Here is a 16793-nt window from a genome sequence, read left to right as displayed (position 1 = left end):
AGCTACTTGGGAGGCTGAGGCAGGAGAATGGCGTGAATCCAGGAGGCGGAGCTTGCAGTAAGCCGAGATAGGGACACTGCACTCCAGCCTGGGGGACAAAGCAAGATTCCATCTCAAAAAAAAGAAAGAAAATAGTTAGAATAAGAATAGTCATAATACAAATTAGATATACAGATGATCATTGACAATTATCAATCATTATTATAAACACTATTAATCATTAGCTTTTAATATTACTCTTTGTTGCATTACTAATATAACCTAGGAATAACGGGCGGGTATAGGGTCAGGAGCTGAAAGGACATTGTGAGACATGACCTAGAAGGCAAGAGGTGAGCCTTCTGTCATGCCTGCGTAAGGGCCACTTGAGGGCTCCTTCGTCAAGCGGTAACACCAGTATCTGGGAAGGCACCCGTTACTTAGCAGACCACAAAAGGGAGTCTCCTTTCCTTGGAGGAGTCAGGGAACACTCTGCTCCACCAGCTTCTTGTGGAAGGCTGATATTATCCAGGCCTGCCTGCAGTCATCCGGAGGCCTAAACCCCTCCCTGTGGTGCTGTGCAATGGTCACGCTCCTTGTCCATTTTCATGCTCCTCCCACACTCGTGGTTCCTCTTTGAAGTTCACAGTAGATAGCAGTAGAAGAAATAGTGAAAGTCTTAAAGTCTTTGATCTTATAAGTGCAGAGAAGAAAACGCTGATGTATGCTGCCTTCTCTCTGCTTCAGCTACCTAAAAGGGAAGAGCCCCCATCCTATAATCACGTGACTTGCTTCAACTTGTCAATCACTTAGAAGATTCACTCTCCTTACCCTGCCCCCTTGTCTCGTATGCAATAAATATCAGCGCGCCCAGCCATTCGGGGCCACTACTAGTCTCCGTGTCTTGATGGTAGTGGTCCCCTGGGCCCGGCTGCTTCCTCTTTATCTCTTTGTCTTGTGTCTTTATTTATTACAATCTCTCATCTCCGCACATGGGGAGAATAACCACTACGCCCCGTAGGGCTGGATCCCACAGAGGTTTCCTACCATCTCCTCCTTAGGTGATCCTCTGATTAAACCTCTTTCTCGGCCGGGCGCGGTGGCTCAAGCCTGTAATCCCAGCATTTTGGGAGGCCGAGACGGGTGGATCATGAGGTCAGGAGATCGAGACCATCCTGGCTAACCTGGTGAAACCCTGTCTCTACTAAAAAAATACAAAAAACTAGCCGGGCGAGGTGGCGGGCGCCTGTAGTCCCAGCTACTCGGAAGGCTGAGGCCGGGAGAATGGCGTAAACCTGGGAGGCGGAGCTTGCAGTGAGCTGAGATCCGGCCACTGCACTACAGCCTGGGCGACAGAGCCAGACTCCATCTCAAAAAAAAAAAAAAAAAACCTCTTTCTGTGCTGCAACCTGGTGTCTTGGCATCTTGACTTGCCACGTGCATCTCATTATAATTACAATGACACGGGTGCGTACACTTCATGGCACTGTACACACGATGTGGGAACTTTTCTGTATATCTGTTAGACTTTAATCATATTTACATTTTGAAAATTAACAGTGGCTCTCTTTGGATGACGTATTTTTTCCATTTGTCATTATTTAAGTCCCTATTGACCTAATATGGAAGCAATCTCTGTCCTCAGTTTTTTTTTTTTTTTTTCAAAGTAACCGAATGGGTAACCAAGAAAGGTGAGCTTTTCTTTTGAAATATTCTAAGGAGAGTATGAATCCTTTTCTGAAAATCACTAAACTCAAAGAGGACTTTGAAACCAGCCAACCTGAGGGTGTCCAGAGCTGGCCTGGATGGGTGTGAGCAGGGCCTGGGGGCTGGAGAGGACGCGGGGCAGGCAGAAAGAAGAAACAGATGAGCTCTCTGCTGCCTTCTTTTGCACCTTGACCTCCACTTTTATCTATTTTACATATTTGGGCTTCAAAAAGTCTTGTTTAAAGAAAAGATTCTGCAGCTAAAAGAAGTTTTTTTTTTTTTTTTTTTTGAGGCGGAGTTTCACTCTTGTTGCCCAGGCTGGAGTGCAATGGCACGATCTCGGCTCACTGCAACCTCCGCCTCCCAGGTTCAAGCAATTCTCCTGCCTCAGCCTCCCTAGTAGCTGGGATTACAGGCATGTGCCACCAGGCCCAGCTAATTTTGTATTTTTAGTAGAGACGGGGTTTCTCCATGTTGGTCAGGCTGGTCTCGAACTCCCGACCTCAGGTGATCCACCCGCCTCGGCCTCCCAAAGTGCTGGGATTACAGGCGTGAGCCACTGCGCCCGGCCAAAGAAGTTTTTTAAAATGCTCAAAACTCTCACTTTTTTAGCAAGATATGTAGAAACCAAGGTGCCATCACTTACCCCAAAGGCCACAGACAGTGCCTACTGCACCCAGCCACCTCCACGGCCCAGAACACCATGAAAGTCCCTCTGCCCGTCCCCCAGCTGTGGAGGTAGGAGAAGCTCTGATTTTAAAATACCAGAATGATACACTACATTCAAAACAAAATGATGTTTAAGTCATGCGCATATGCATAGGAAGTCCTCACTTAATGATGTAAGTTCATTCTAGATAAATAAGCAGAAAAATAATTCTTTACTAGGAGAGTCCTATTTTCCCAATGCCTGATAACCTAAAATAAAGACAGAGAATCCGTGGGGGACAGGGAATAGGGTGGGAAGAACTGGCCCCTGTAAGATGGCAAGCCTTTTCAATAACCTATTTAAATTTTAAAAAATCATCTATGATTCAGAAAAAAAGAATGAGTAATAAAAGACAAAGAAAAAAATCACTGATATTGCTGGAAAAATATTTAGGGCCATACAAAAAAATGTAGTATAGACTGGCAAGATGAAGTCAACTTGCCTCTCACACTTCACCTACTGTAAATGTGGCCATCCCATGGTGACCATGGTTCACCAATTTTGGCAGCCCGGAGCCCCACAGTATTTCTAAGTTTATACTCTTTGCCAGACAGAGGGGATTTGGGGAATAGAAGGATTCTTCATCGCTTGAAATAACTGGCCTCTTTCCAAACAAATCTGCCTTATACAGAAGAAAATGGAAACTCACTAGGCTAGGAAATAAATTCCTGGCATGTTCTCAGTACAGGGCACTGGCCCTGTCTGTGCCTGCAGGGACTCTGGTTGTTTAGCAACCAGCCAGTGTCCAAGCATCATCAGCAGAATAGCAAACCAGGTCTGTTCCCAACCTGATGCTCCTCTATTTGCCGTTACGACACACCAAGATGGTGCGGTGTGTTAAGGGCCAGTGGTGGGCCGATGGGAGCAGCTGGGCCCAGCTCTTAGCCAAGAGCAGGTGGGGGCCATGGGCAGGGATTCTCAGGGCGTGTGTTCCACTCCTGGTTCTTGCTTGTCCTTAGGCAAGTCATTTTACCTTTGGGGGCTGTTTCCTCATTTATAAAATAAAAGAGTTTGACCAGATGACCCCTAAGGCCCTATAGAAAGAGCAGGAGTTTTTGGTTTGATTCTTGGCCACCTTCTTCTCCTTCTTCTTCTTCTTTTTTTTTTGAGATGGAGTCTCCTTCTGTTGCCCAGGCTAGAGTGCAGTGGTGCGATCTCGGCTCACTGCAACCTCCGCCTCCTGGGTTCAAGCGATTCTCCTGCCTCAGCCTCCTGAGTAGCTGGGATTACAGGCGTGCACCACCACGCCCAGTTAATTTTTGCATTTTTAGTAGAGGCAGAGTTTTGCCATGTTGGCCAGGCTGGTCTCGAACTCCAGACCTCAGGTGATCCACTCGCCTTGGCCTCCCAAAGTGCTAGGATTACAGGCGTGAGCCACTGTGCCTGGCCTATTCTTACTAGTTGTTATCATACCATCTCTTTTAGCTTCAGTTTCCTTCCCTGTCAAATGGATATCACATCTGCTCTACAGGGCCTGTGGTGGGTTATGAGAAAAGCCTGTTGAATCCCTAATATAGACACAGAGCCAGAACACAGGAGGGTATACCTAGGGTGAGGCAAGGAATCCTTTGGCAGGCAGGAGGTGGACCCGTGAATGCTGACACGGCCCTTCACTGGCCAAAACATATAAAAGGCTTTGCGTCCTCCAAGAAGCTACCTCCACTCATTAAGAATCTTATCTTCCACACACCTGTTAGATGGCTTGTTCTCTACTTCATTGAAAGAGCAAAGTGAAGGCTGGGCACGGTGGCTCACGCCTGTAATCCCAGCACTTTGGGAGGCCGAGGCGGGTGGATCACGAGGTCAGGAGACCTCACAAGGTCAGGAGACCGAGACCATCCTGGCTAACACAGTGAAACCCCCTCTCTACTATGAAATCCCCTCTCTACTAAAAAAAAAATACAAAAAATTAGCCAGGCGTGGTGGCGGGCGCCTGTTGTCCCAGCTACTCAGGAGGCTGAGGCAGGAAAACAGCATGAACCTGGGAAGCGGAGGTTGCAGATCGCGCCATTGCACTCCAGCCTGGGCGACAAAGTGAGACTCCATCTCAAAAAAAAAAAGAAAAAGAAAAGTGAAAACAACCTTGAACCCAATTTGAGAAGGCATCTTGCTAATCTTTCCACCCACACCACACTTGGTAGTCAAGCTAGGTCAGGGCTACTGGCAGGGTCTGATGAGCTAACGTGTAGAAAGCTCTCTACGTGTAGAAAGAAGGACAGAGTGCAATGTCACCTCCACTTGTATATCATCACAATAAACCACCGCCCAGAAGACCCAGCCTGACTTCTTTTAGGGTTTCAGCTTATGAAAAAGAGCCAGTTCCTGCAGTAAAATTGTGAACACTGAAAAATTTCATTATTGCTTGTTCGTTGAAGGCGCTGTTGGCGGACTTTTCTGCAAACTTGGAAATGAATGACAAAACCAATGACCAAATGGAATGAAGATGATTGGGACGAAATGGGCATGATGAGACAGCGGCCAGGGTGCAGCTCAGCCTGAAAGTGTATTTCCTAACCATGGCTGGAAAAGAACACTAGGGCAGAGCATTTAAAGGTGACCTTTAAGTTCCTGGATTGATACATGGAATATTGCTAAGAAGGTCCTGCTGGGCACCTTGGATTTAACTGTGTGGTGCTTCTCAAATGTTATTTTTTATTTTTTTATTTTTTTGAGATGCAGTCTTGCTCTGCCGCCAAGGCTGCAGTGCAATCTCAGCTCACTGCAACCTCTGCCTCCTGGGTTCAAGCGATTCTCCTGCCTCAGCCTCCCGAGTAGCTAAGATTATAGGAATGTGCCACTATGCCCAGCTAAATTTTGTGTTTTTAGTAGAGATGGGGTTTCACCATGTTGGTCAGGTTGGTCTTGAACTCCTGACATCAGGTGATCCACCCACCTCGGCCTCCCAAAGTGCTGGCGCAAGTTGCAGTGAGAAGAGATCGCACCACTGCACTCCAGCCTGGGCAACAGAAGCAAAATTCCATCTCATAAAAAAAAAGAATCAATTCATGGCTCTCCAATCCATTGCCACCATCCTAAACAGTTTCTTATTATCTCTTGCCCAGACCCTGGGCTACTGTATCCATTTTCACCCACCTCATCCAGTCTCCAAACTGCATTGAGAGTGACTTTTTGGTTCTCTTTGTTTGAGATGAGCCTCATTCTGTCGCCCAGGCTGGAGCACAGTGGCACAATCACGGCTTACTGCAACCTCCACTTCCTGGGTTCAAGTGATCCTCCTGCCTCAGTCTCCCGAGTAGTTGGGATTACAGGCATGCACTACCATGCCTGGCTAATTTTTGTATTTTTAGTAGAGACAGGGTTTTATCATTTTGGCCAGGCTGGTCTTGAACTCCTGACCTCAGGAGATCCACCTGCCTCGGCCTCCCAAAGTGATAGAATTACAGGTGTGAGCCACTGCGCCTGGCCCAGGTTCTTCTTAAAACTCCAACAGACATTCATTATCCTCAAGAAAAGGCCTAAATTCCTCCCACCTCTCTTTCAAGGCCTTTTATGACCTGGCACCAGCCTACCTCTCCACTCTTCCCACCCCATATTGCCCCAACCACGCTGCCCCCCGACAGACACGTGCATGCACACGCTGTCAACCATATTACATCCTGGGCTTCTCTCGTAAGAACCCTCTTTGGGCCAGGTGTGGTAGCTCACACCTGTAATCCCAAAACATTGGGAGGCCAAGGCAGGTGGCTCACTTGAGACTGGGAGTTCGAGACCAGCCTGGGCAACATGAGACCTCATCTCTACAAAAAAAAGAAAAATTAGCTAGGAGGGGTGGTGTGCACCTGTAGTCCCAGCTACTCCAGAGGCTGAGGGGTGGTGTGCACCTATAGTCCCAGCTACTCCAGAGGCTATGGTGGGAGGATCACTTGAACCTGGGAGGCACAGGTTGTCCTGTGAGGTGAGACTGCACCACGGCACTCCAGCCTGGGTGACAGGGTGAGACGCTGACTAAAAAAAAAAAAGAACCCTCTTCTTTCTCAGACCAATTCCTCTTCCTCCTTAATGCCAGGTCAGTTCTCCTCACCATGGCATGCTTTTTGTAGCTCTTACCACAGCAGTGATTACCTCTTAGTGTCTGGCTTCTTCCTGAGACTGTATCTGCCCTGCCCAGCATTGTCTCCTGCAGCACCTAAAACAGGGCTTGGCATAATACTAGGCACTGTGTGTGCTGTGGTGTGTGCATTCATTTGATGAATGGATAAATGAATGAATAAATACACTGTAAATTTCATAATGGGCAAAGGAAAGCTACATAAATATGAGAACACCACAGGGCCATCCCCCAGGACCCATCTCACCTCAGAACAATGGCAATGCACAGGAGCGTTCCAAAGGCCAGGCTCCCTCCAGCAACCAGGAATGTGGGCAGTGGTACCAAAGAAGAATCTTGCACTAGGTTAAAAAAAAAAAAAAAATGAAGATAGAGGAGGAAGAGGAGAATATGGAGAAAAAGGAACAGGAGGAGAAGAAAACCACTTAGTTGGTGCTGTCAAAAGCCTCAAAGGAATCTTCCCCTCCAACCCCTCTCCCAGAAAATGAAACAGCTCTGCCAACCAACAGGCCACTTGACAAGCTTAACTGTTTTTTGTTTGTTTGTTTCTTAACAAAGCCCACTCTAGAAGAATCACCCCCAGCTTAATCTGGCAGACCTCAGGATTCCACCATGTGGCAAGAGACACCTCAAGCTCAGGGTTTCTGAGTGCCTGTGGCTAGCCACGGACTCCTATTCACTTTCAGAGTGGTTTTTCTGGTGGCATTCTACCTGCCCCCGTAAGACACAAAGAGGGTACAACAAACAGAAGGCTTTGGGGACCTCCTTGATGGCAGTTCCTCTGAGGACAATGTCAGGAGATTGGATGCTTTAAACCAAATATTTGGAAGCAGTTTTCTCCATGCGGGTGTCATCTCTTGCCTGTCTCCACATTTGGTACTCAAGCCCCAGCCATATGAACATCATTCAGTTCTCCAACAAGCCATGATCTTTTTCCTCCAGGGCTCTCCACACACGTTCCCTCTTCTCACCTGTCTGCTTTCTCCACCTTTGCTGTACCCCTTTGCTGTCCAGTCCCTACTTGGCCTTTGGATCTCAGATGAAGTGATGTCACTTCCTTTGAGAACTGACCCCACTCCAAGCTGAGCAAGTGCCCCTCCCAGTTATTTCTCCAGTTCCACCTCTAGATTGAGTTTCCTGAAGGCAGGGACCGCATGTGTCTTTTTCACTGTAACACTGCCAGCAGCTTACACAGTGCCGAATACAAAGTAGGATCTCCAAAATATTTCCTTGAATGAAGGAAAGAACAAACTAGCTTTGCAAGCAGCCGTGTCTTCCCACAGAAAGGCTCTTCCTACCACTGCCAGAGTCCCTGGACTGGACAGAGGGCACATCTAAGCAAAACCATCTCCTTCTGCTGGGAATGCAGTCACAGTTGTATGGACCCAGCATTCAGGCTCTTCTACCCAAAATGCAATCCACTGCTGAAGAAGAGGCTGCCTGCCAGTCATCACTTCAGATGCCTACTGGAGGCAGGCAGTGCAATGAGCCCAGACTGGTGAGTGGGCAGTGGCTACAAGGACAAGTTTCTCCAAGCGTGTCCCATGTCTCTTGAGAGATGCAGCCGTGTAATGAAAGCAGTATGCTTGGCTTATTTATTAATATTTCATCATCTTTTATATTTGTTCCTTCTTTTTTTTTGAAATGGAGTCTCGCTCTTGTCACCCAGGCTGGAGTGCAGTGGTGTGATCTCTGCTCACTGCAGCCTACACCTCCCGGTTTCAAGCAATCCTCCTACCTCAGCCTCCCAAGTACCTGGGACAACAGGCACGTGCCACCATGCCCGGCTAATTTTTGTATTTTTTGTAGAGATGGGGTTTTGCCATGTTGCCCAAGCTGGTCTCCAACTCCTGACCTTAGGGGATCCGCCCACCTCGGCCTCCAAAAGTGCCGGGATTACAGGCATGACCCACGGCACCAAGTCATATATTTGTTCCTTCTTTCATCCAACAAATATTCTTTGAGTGCCTATCATGTGCCTAAATGGATCTTATATCCAATCAAGGAAGACAGACAAACAAGTGTTTTTTAAAAACATTCCCGGCCGGGCGCGGTGGCTCAAGCCTGTAATCCCAGCACTTTTGGAGGCCGAGACGGGCAGATCACGAGGTCAGGAGATCGAGACCAACCTGGCTAACCCGGTGAAACCCTGTCTCTACTAAAAAATACAAAAAACTAGCCGGGCAAGGTGGCGGGCGCCTATGGTCCCAGCTACTCGGGAGGCTGAGGCAGGAGAATGGCGTGAACCCGGGAGGCGGAGCTTGCAGTGAGCTGAGATCCGGCCACAGCACTCCAGCCTGGGCGACAGGGCGAGACTCCGTCTCAAAAAAAAAAAAAAAAAATTCTCAGGAAAAGGTTACCAGAGAAGGGTGCATCTGAGCAGAGACTTGAGTGATAGGAAGGAGCTGGCCAAGCAGACGTCAGAGGAAGCCTGTCCACGCAGAGCACACAGCAAGTGCAAAGGCCCTGAGGTAGAGCATGTGTGGAGGAGCAAAGAGGGCACTGTGGCTGGGGCAGAGCAAGGAAAGGGAGAATGGAGAGGCAACATCTAAAGATAGGGGACCACATGGCTTCGCTGGGACTCCCCGTAGAAACTGGGGACTTTGTCAGGACTTTGACTTATACTCTAGGGGAGATGGCACTGAGCCAGAGAGAGCTTGGATTTGTGTTTTAAGGGACACTCTAGGTGCTGGTTGGAAAAGAGTTGGTTGGGGGTTAAGCCTAGAAGTTGGTAGACCAGTTGGCAGCCCAGGAAACCCTGCCAGATGAGAGGTGGCAGGGGCTGGACTGGGTGTTGGCGCTGGAGATGGTGAGGAGTGGTCAGCTCCTAGATACGTCTCAAAGCACAAGGACAATACTTGCTGAAGGACTGGCCACAGGATGAGGAGTAGGGAGGAAGCGTGCCCGATCCCCTGCATCTGAGCAAATGCAGTACCAGTTATTGAGATAGGGAAGATGGAGAAGAACAGATCTGGGTTGAAGAGGTGGGGAGATGTCAGGTGTTCTCTTTCAGACATGTTAAATTTGAGAATGCTGGCCAGGCACAGTGGCTCACACCTGTAATCCCAGCATTTTGGGAGACTGAGGCGGGCAGATCACCTGAGGTCGGAAGTTCGAGACCAGCCTGATGAACATGGAGAAACCCTGTTTCTACTAAAAATACAAAATCAGCTGGGCGTGGTGGCGCATCCTTGTAATCTCAGCTACTCAGGAGGCTGAGGCAGGAGAATCGCTTGACCCCAGGAGGCAGAGGTTGCGGTGAGCTGAGATCACACCATTGCACTCCAGCCTGGGCAACAAGAACAAAAAATCTATCTTAAAAAATACGTATATATATATTTGAGACTGCTAGCGGATGTCCCATGTGTCAACTAAGCAGTTGGGTACATGAGTCTGGGTCTTAGTGGACAGATCAGGGTAGGGATATAAAATTGGGAGTTGCCAGCCTGTGGATGGTCTTTAGTGACATGAAGCTGGATAAAATAATCAGTAACAGGCTGGGCACAGTGGTTCACACCTGTAATCCCAGCACTTTGGGAGGCCAAGGCAGGTGGATCACAAAGTCAGATCTCAGAAAAAAAAAAAGAAAAAAAAAGACCTCACTAAAGACCATCCATGGGCCGATCTTTAAAAAAAGTAAAAAAAAAAAATCATCAGTGAGGGTGGACGGAGAGGACTGGAGGGTCCCCTCTTCCATAGCAGCCTTTGTTTTTGTTGTTGCTGTTGCTTTTGGGTTTTTTTTGACACGGAGTCTCACTCTGTGGCCCAGGATAGAGTGCAGTGGCTCAATCCTGGCTCACTGCAACCTCCACCTCCCGGGTTCAAGAGATTCTCCTGCTTCAGCCTCCCAAGTAGCTGGGATTATAGGCACCCACCATCACGCCCAGCTAATTTTTGTATTTTTTAGTAGACATGGGGTTTCACCATGTTGGCCAGGCTAGTCTTGAACTCCTGATCTCGGGTGATTCTCCCACCTCGGCCTCCCAAAGTGCTGGGATTACAGGCGTGAGCCACTGTGCCCGGCCCATAGCAACCTTTGAACACTCAACCTCTTGCATCCCACCCATACCATTCAAAGCCTATTTCAAATGGCACCTCCTCCATGAGCTTTCTGTGACTGCTCAGCTTGATGCACTCTCTCAAATCTCTAAATTCCACTTTGCTTTATCTGTGCCTCCCTTTCTGCTCATCTCACGTTCTGGTCTTTGTCACAGTTACCAGTTTACTCTTTGTGGGGGCCTGGACTGTAGCCTCCTTGAGAAGAGGGATGGCTCTAATCCTCTCCGAGTCCCCAACTGTGCAGAGCTCAGGCCCAGGTATTTAGCAGGTCTTCCACAGGTGCACTGCACCATGGTAGGGCTTGGCACCTGGGCTGTTGTAGCAGACGCAGCCAGCATCAGGTGCAGGCAGGAATCCACCCAGGGATGGGGAACGAGGGCAAGGACTACCTCACAAAGCCCAAGAGTCATCAGCTGGAGCCACTCAACTACTGAACCTCTGGAGTCTGGATTCCATCAAGTCCCATACACTTAATCAAACACAGGACTTGTGATCTTTCTTGATTCAAATACTGGTAAGTTTTCCTGGTCTTGCAGGGATAGGGAATCAGAAGCATTGAAATCAAGGGCTCCCAAAATAAAGATTTCCCTCAACAGGTATTCCATTTCAGACTCCAGTAATCTTATCTGCAGCACATTCATTTGTATTGTGGGCCAACTGTGAAATATCTCACTGATTTATCCCACTTTTCTTACGATCTCCTCATTATATCTTAGCTAACAATATCAAACTTCAACATATAAAGTAATAAAAGAATATTTCTGGCCAGGCACGGTGGCTCATGCCTATAATCTCAGCACTTTGGGAGGCCGAGGCAGGCAGATCACGAGGTCAGGAGTTTGAGACCATCCTGGCCAACACGGTGAAACCCCGTCTTTACTAAAAATACAAAAATTAGCCGGGCATGGTGGTATGCACCTGTAATCCCAGCTACTCGGGAGGCTGAGGCAGGAGAATCGCTTGAACTCGGGAAGCGGAGGTTGTGGTGAGCCAAGATCGCACTACACTCCAGCCTAGGCAATAGAGCAAGACTCTGTCTCAAAAAAACAAAATCAAAAACAAACAAACAAAAAAAACATTTCTGCCATTGATCCTCTGACGACCTGGCCAAATAAGAAAGGACTTTCCACAGAGACAAATCTGTCCCTCAGACCCTGTGAATATGAAAATACCCAGTCCTTACCTGGGAGGCTTGTCGCATTTGCAGAATCTCTGGAGAGAATATTATCGTCGTCTTTATTAGTAGTAGGTGCCTAAAAGAGACATTCCTCACCATCAGCCTGTTTCTGCAGATTCCACCATCATTCAGAACCAGTTCAGGAGGTACCTCCTCCTCAGAGTCCTCCCTGATCCGCCCAAAGCATTCCTTTCTCCATTTCACTCATAACAGTGGAAAAATCAATAATACTATTATTTACATTTTTTCTATCCACACCGTGTCTGCTAAGGGTGGGGCTTTCTTTCCACCTGCCTCTCCACCAAAAGCTGAAGGGCACAGCACCCTGCACAGAGAAGATGCTCAGTGGATACACTGAAGCAGCTGTTGTCCTTACAGGTCCGATGCAAGGGTGCAGGTACCACTGTGACTGGAATCCTGGCTCCACCACTTACGAGCTATGTCACCTTGGACAGATTTCTTTTTACTTTTTGTTTTTTTGTGAAATGGAGTTTCACAAAAGAAATGGAGATTCTTGTCGCCCAAGCTGGAGTGCAATGGCATGATCTCAGCTCACTGCAACCTATGCTTCCCGTGTTCAAGTGATTCTCCAGCCTCAGCCTCCTGAATAGCTGGGATTACATGCACGTGCCACCACGCCCAGCTAATTTTTGTGTTTTTAGTACAGACGGGATTCCACCATGTTGGCCAGGCTGGTCTGGAACTCCTGACCTCAGGTGATCCACCCGCCTCAGCCTCCCAAAGTGCTGGGATTACATGAGTGAGCCACTGCGCCCGGCCTCAGACTTCTTTTTTTTTTTTTCTTTTTTTGAGAAGGAGTTTCGTTCTTGTTGCCCAGGCTGGAGTGCAATGGTGCGATCTTGGCTCACCGCACCCTCCGCCTCCAAGGTTCAAGCAATTCTCCTGCCTCAGCCTCCCAAATAGCTGGGATTACAGGCATGTGCCACCACACCCAGCTAATTTTGTATTTTCAGTAGAGACAGGGTTTCTCCATGTTGGTCAGGCTGGTCTTGAACTCCTCACCTCAGATGATCTGCCCGCCTTGGCTTCCCAAAGTGCTGGGATTACAGGCGTGAGCTCCGGCGCCTGGCCCTGGCCTCAGACTTCTTACCCCATGTTAAGCAGCCCTTACAAGCACTCCCTTGTAACGTTAACATAAGGAGCCAATGAAATAGCAAATGCAAGGCTTACAGTTTAGCAGGATGAGGCCAGTCCTCAGTCGGTGTCAGTTTCCCCAGAACCTGTGTTGGGAGCACTCTAGCCCCATGGGTATGGGCTCCACCTGCAGCTGTTCCTACATGGAACACATATAAGGTTCAAGAGCCCCAGGCTCCTTCCCTGTGCTGCATAGCTCCAGAAGTGGCTGTGCCTCCCAGCTTAGCATTTAGGGAGTTAAGGGCCACAGGAGGAGATATAGTTGGATAGGAAATTGGATTACTCATGGAATTTGTTAAGCAGCTTCAGAGGTAATCCTCTTTCCAGCAAGTTATGACACCAGGAGTCCACAGGGGAAGGACTCAGATGAACAGAATCCAATCTCAAGCTAAGCCGTTAGCAGTGTCCAAAAAGCTCAGAGATGAAATAGCTGCCGCTAGATGCAGGGCAGTTCTGCGTGCCAGGCCAACACTGCTCCACTCTTTACAATCCTGGGACAAGATAATTTTTATGATTCCCTTTCACAGAGGCTTGAAAAGCACAGATAACTCACCACAGCCACATTTCTACTAAGTGACAGAGCTGGGATTTAAACCAAATTCAGTCTGGCATCCGCCCACACTCCTAACCACTAGGTGCTGCTGCCCTGACCCTTTTACAAGAACAGGAGCTCACCTGCGTGGGGGTGGACACCTTGTTCTCAGCTGGAGGACTCCTGGATTCTGTGGACAGAAGAAAGGGTTGTTATTAGTGATTCACGGGCCCCGGAGTCCTGTCTCAGGGGCTTGAAAATCAGAAAAAAGTTCATCTCAATGTTATTTAAAAGAATAGCATTACTGGCTCACACCTGTAATCCCAGCACTTTGGGAAGCTGGGCAGATCACCTGAGGTTGGGAGTTTGAGACCAGCCTGACCAACATAGAGAAACCCCATCTCTACTGAAAATACAAAATTAGCCGGGTGTGCTGGCACATGCCTGTAATCCCAGCTACTTGGGAGGCTGAGGCAGGAGAATCACTTGAACCCGGGAGGCAGAGGTTGCGGTAAGCAGAGATCATGCCATTGCACTCCAGCCTGGGCAACAAGAGTGAAACTCTGTCTCAAAATAAAAAAAACCAGCATGCTGGAGATAACCAAATATCCAACCATAAGGGACTAGTTATAGAAATTATGATATAACTACATAATGCAGAAACTTTTAAAATTTATTTTTTATATATATACATATACATAGAGAGAGAGAGAGAAGGAATTTCACTCTTTCGCCCAGGCTGGAGTGAAGTGGCACGATCTTGGCTCACTGCAACCTCCACCCACTAGGTTCAAGTGATTCTTCTGCCTCAGCCTCCCAAGTAGTTGGGATTATAGGCGCCCGCCACCACACCCAGCTAATTTTTGTATTTTTAGTAGAGATGGGGTTTCACCATATTGGCCAGGCTGGTCTCGAACTCCTGACCTCAGGTGATCTACCCACTTTGCCTCCCAAAGTGCTCGGATTACAGACATGAGCTACCCTGCCTGGCCAATTATTATACATTTTCAGAGATAGGGTCTGCCTCCATCGCCAGGCTGCAGTGCAATGGTATGATGATGGCTCACTGTAGCTTTAACTTCTGGGCTTCAGTGATCCTCCCATCTCAGCTTCCCAAGTATCTGGGACTACAGGCGTGTGCCACCACGCCCGGCCAAAAATATTTTAGAACAACATTGAAGACATGACATAATGCTGTATGAAAAATGCAAGACAAGAAAAATTCCATGTATTTTGATCCAAACTTTCTAAAGAAATATATTTTTATGATTATTTATTGTGTAATACAGTATATATAATAATACTATATATTTGTACACAGGAAGAAGAAAATGGAAGATACACATCACTAGAGATAAGCACTATTTCAATTTCCTTCTATGCACCTTTTTGCAATAAAAAATATATAACAAACAAATATTCATTTGCCTGTGTGGGTTTAGTACACATTGCAGCAGCAGGGATGTGGACCAGGCACCCTCACGGCTCCCTCCCCCTCCACAGGAACAGTGTTTCTGCAGAAACCCCAAGGCAAGAGGAGGCTAAGCATCCAAGCGAAAGCCTGGGCCTTAACCGTAACAGGCAGTGAGTGGAATGCTCTGGATTTCAAAATATTTTCTTGTCAGCTCATCATTTTTCCATCAAGAATTCTAAAATTCCACAGAATGGTTTATACAAAAATCATGAGCCTCACTGGGCCAGGAGTAAGAAGGACTAGCAAAAAAAAAAAAAAAAAAAAGGACTAGCAAGGAGGCGGGGAGAGGGTGACGCTGCTTCTGCGTGGGGGAGGGTTTCCAGAATTCCTGGAATATGCTGTCACCAGTAAGGGGGAAACCACACACCCGCAGCACGAGAGGGAGTATAAGAATGCATCCACTCTTCCCATTGTACAGAGGGGAAACAGAGGCCCAGAGAGGGAAAGCGACTTGTTCAAGGCCGCACAGCAAGTGTGACCAGAATTGAACCTAGAATTTATGGGCGGGACCCAGTTTCTTATTCCTTTGTGTTCTTCCCAGCTCAGCCCAGCCCAGCAGAGAACAGTCATACACTCATAGCCCAGGGTATCTAAAGCATGACCTGAGGGCATGGAGACGCTAGAATGAAAGCTAAAATCAGAAGACAAAGAAGACGGAGCAGGCCGGATTCACACCTGTAATCCCAGCACTTTGGGAGACTGATGCCGGAGAATCCCTTGAGGCCAGGAGTTTGAGACCAGCCTGGGTAACATAGTCAAACCTTGTCTCTAAAAAAAAAGAAGAAGAAGAAGAAGAAGAAGAAAACAAGAAGATGGGGCAGCCCTAAATAGAAAATATGGCTGCCCGCGGATGCTCATGCGGCCCAGCAGTTTGCCAAACCCAGCCAGAGTCAGCTTCGTCTGGAGCCTTGTAGGCTCCACCTTGCTTGTCACCGCAGAACCATGGAAATAAGACCCAGTCATTAGGGTTTTCTAAAGGCTCCCCATACTATACTCAAGACAGATGCTTCATAAAGAAAGTTTCTACCCACAGTCCTGACCCCCAACACAGCCTGTGGCCTAGAGAATGCCCAGTAACCTCTGGTGGCTCAGGTTGCTGGGGTTAAAGTGGGAATGAACCACAAAGCCACAGGAAGAGGGGAGAAGAGACCGTGGGACCCACAGGCTCAGCAGCGCCAGGCAGCTCCTCCATGCTGAGCCAGCAGACCCTACTTCACACCTTTCCTCACAGCCTTTCAACCACCCAACAGACAGCTCATCACTGCTCCTCTATTCGTACAGAAACAAATAAATAAACCTCACTGAGGAGCCTCCCGAGGAGAAATGACTCACCTCCAGCTGGGTCCCAAACGCCACTCGGGATGGTCTGCAGAGAGAAGCTTCAGAAAAAGCTGTGTGTACATCTCCATGGTGTCTGGGTGCCAAAAGCGCCCCTCGTTCTCATGTTTCACCCTTCCTCATTTGGGGGGATGGGTGTGGGGGGGCAGTTAAAGCAGAGTCGTTTTTTGTTACTAAGACAGGGTCTGGCTCTGTTGCCCAGGCTGGAGTGCAGTAGTGCAATCATAGCTCATTGCAGCCTCCAACTGCTGGGCTCAGGTGATCCTCCCACCTCAGCCTCCCACTTAGCTAGGACTACAGGTATGCACTGCTATGCCCGACTAATTTTTTCTAAACTTTTTTTTTTTGTAAAAAAAAAAAAGGGTCTCCTTATGGTAGCTGGCTGGTCTCTATCTCCTGGGCTCAGGCAGTCCTCCTCCCTCAGCCTCCTAAAGTGCTGAGATTATAGGCCTGAGCCACCACGCCCAACCAAGCATCTTTTCTTTTAAGAAATTATAGTGATGGCTGGCCGGGCGCAGTGGCTCACAGCTGTAATCCCAGCACTTTGGGTGGCCGAGGCGGGCGGATCACGAGGTCAGGAGATCGAGACCATCC

General features: G+C 48.1%; 1 protein-coding gene across 1 annotated transcript in view; it reads right to left on the bottom strand.

Annotated features, from left to right (window-relative positions):
- The window catches only part of IL6R (interleukin 6 receptor), a 64452-nt gene that overhangs the window by 5340 nt on the left and 42319 nt on the right, over window positions 1-16793 (bottom strand). The window contains exons 10-12 of the mRNA XM_011928495.1: window positions 13531-13577; window positions 11707-11776; window positions 6712-6805 (exon numbers count right to left, since the gene is read on the bottom strand). Of these exons, the coding sequence (XP_011783885.1) occupies window positions 6712-6805; window positions 11707-11776; window positions 13531-13577 (211 nt within the window). The remainder of the gene's footprint in view (window positions 1-6711; window positions 6806-11706; window positions 11777-13530; window positions 13578-16793) is intronic.

The sequence above is a fragment of the Colobus angolensis genome, unplaced genomic scaffold (assembly GCF_000951035.1).
Source record: "Colobus angolensis palliatus isolate OR3802 unplaced genomic scaffold, Cang.pa_1.0 Scaffold77, whole genome shotgun sequence".
NCBI lineage: Eukaryota > Metazoa > Chordata > Mammalia > Primates > Cercopithecidae > Colobus > Colobus angolensis.
Note: the sequence above shows the minus strand (reverse complement) of the source record. Positions and strands in the feature narration are given on the sequence as shown.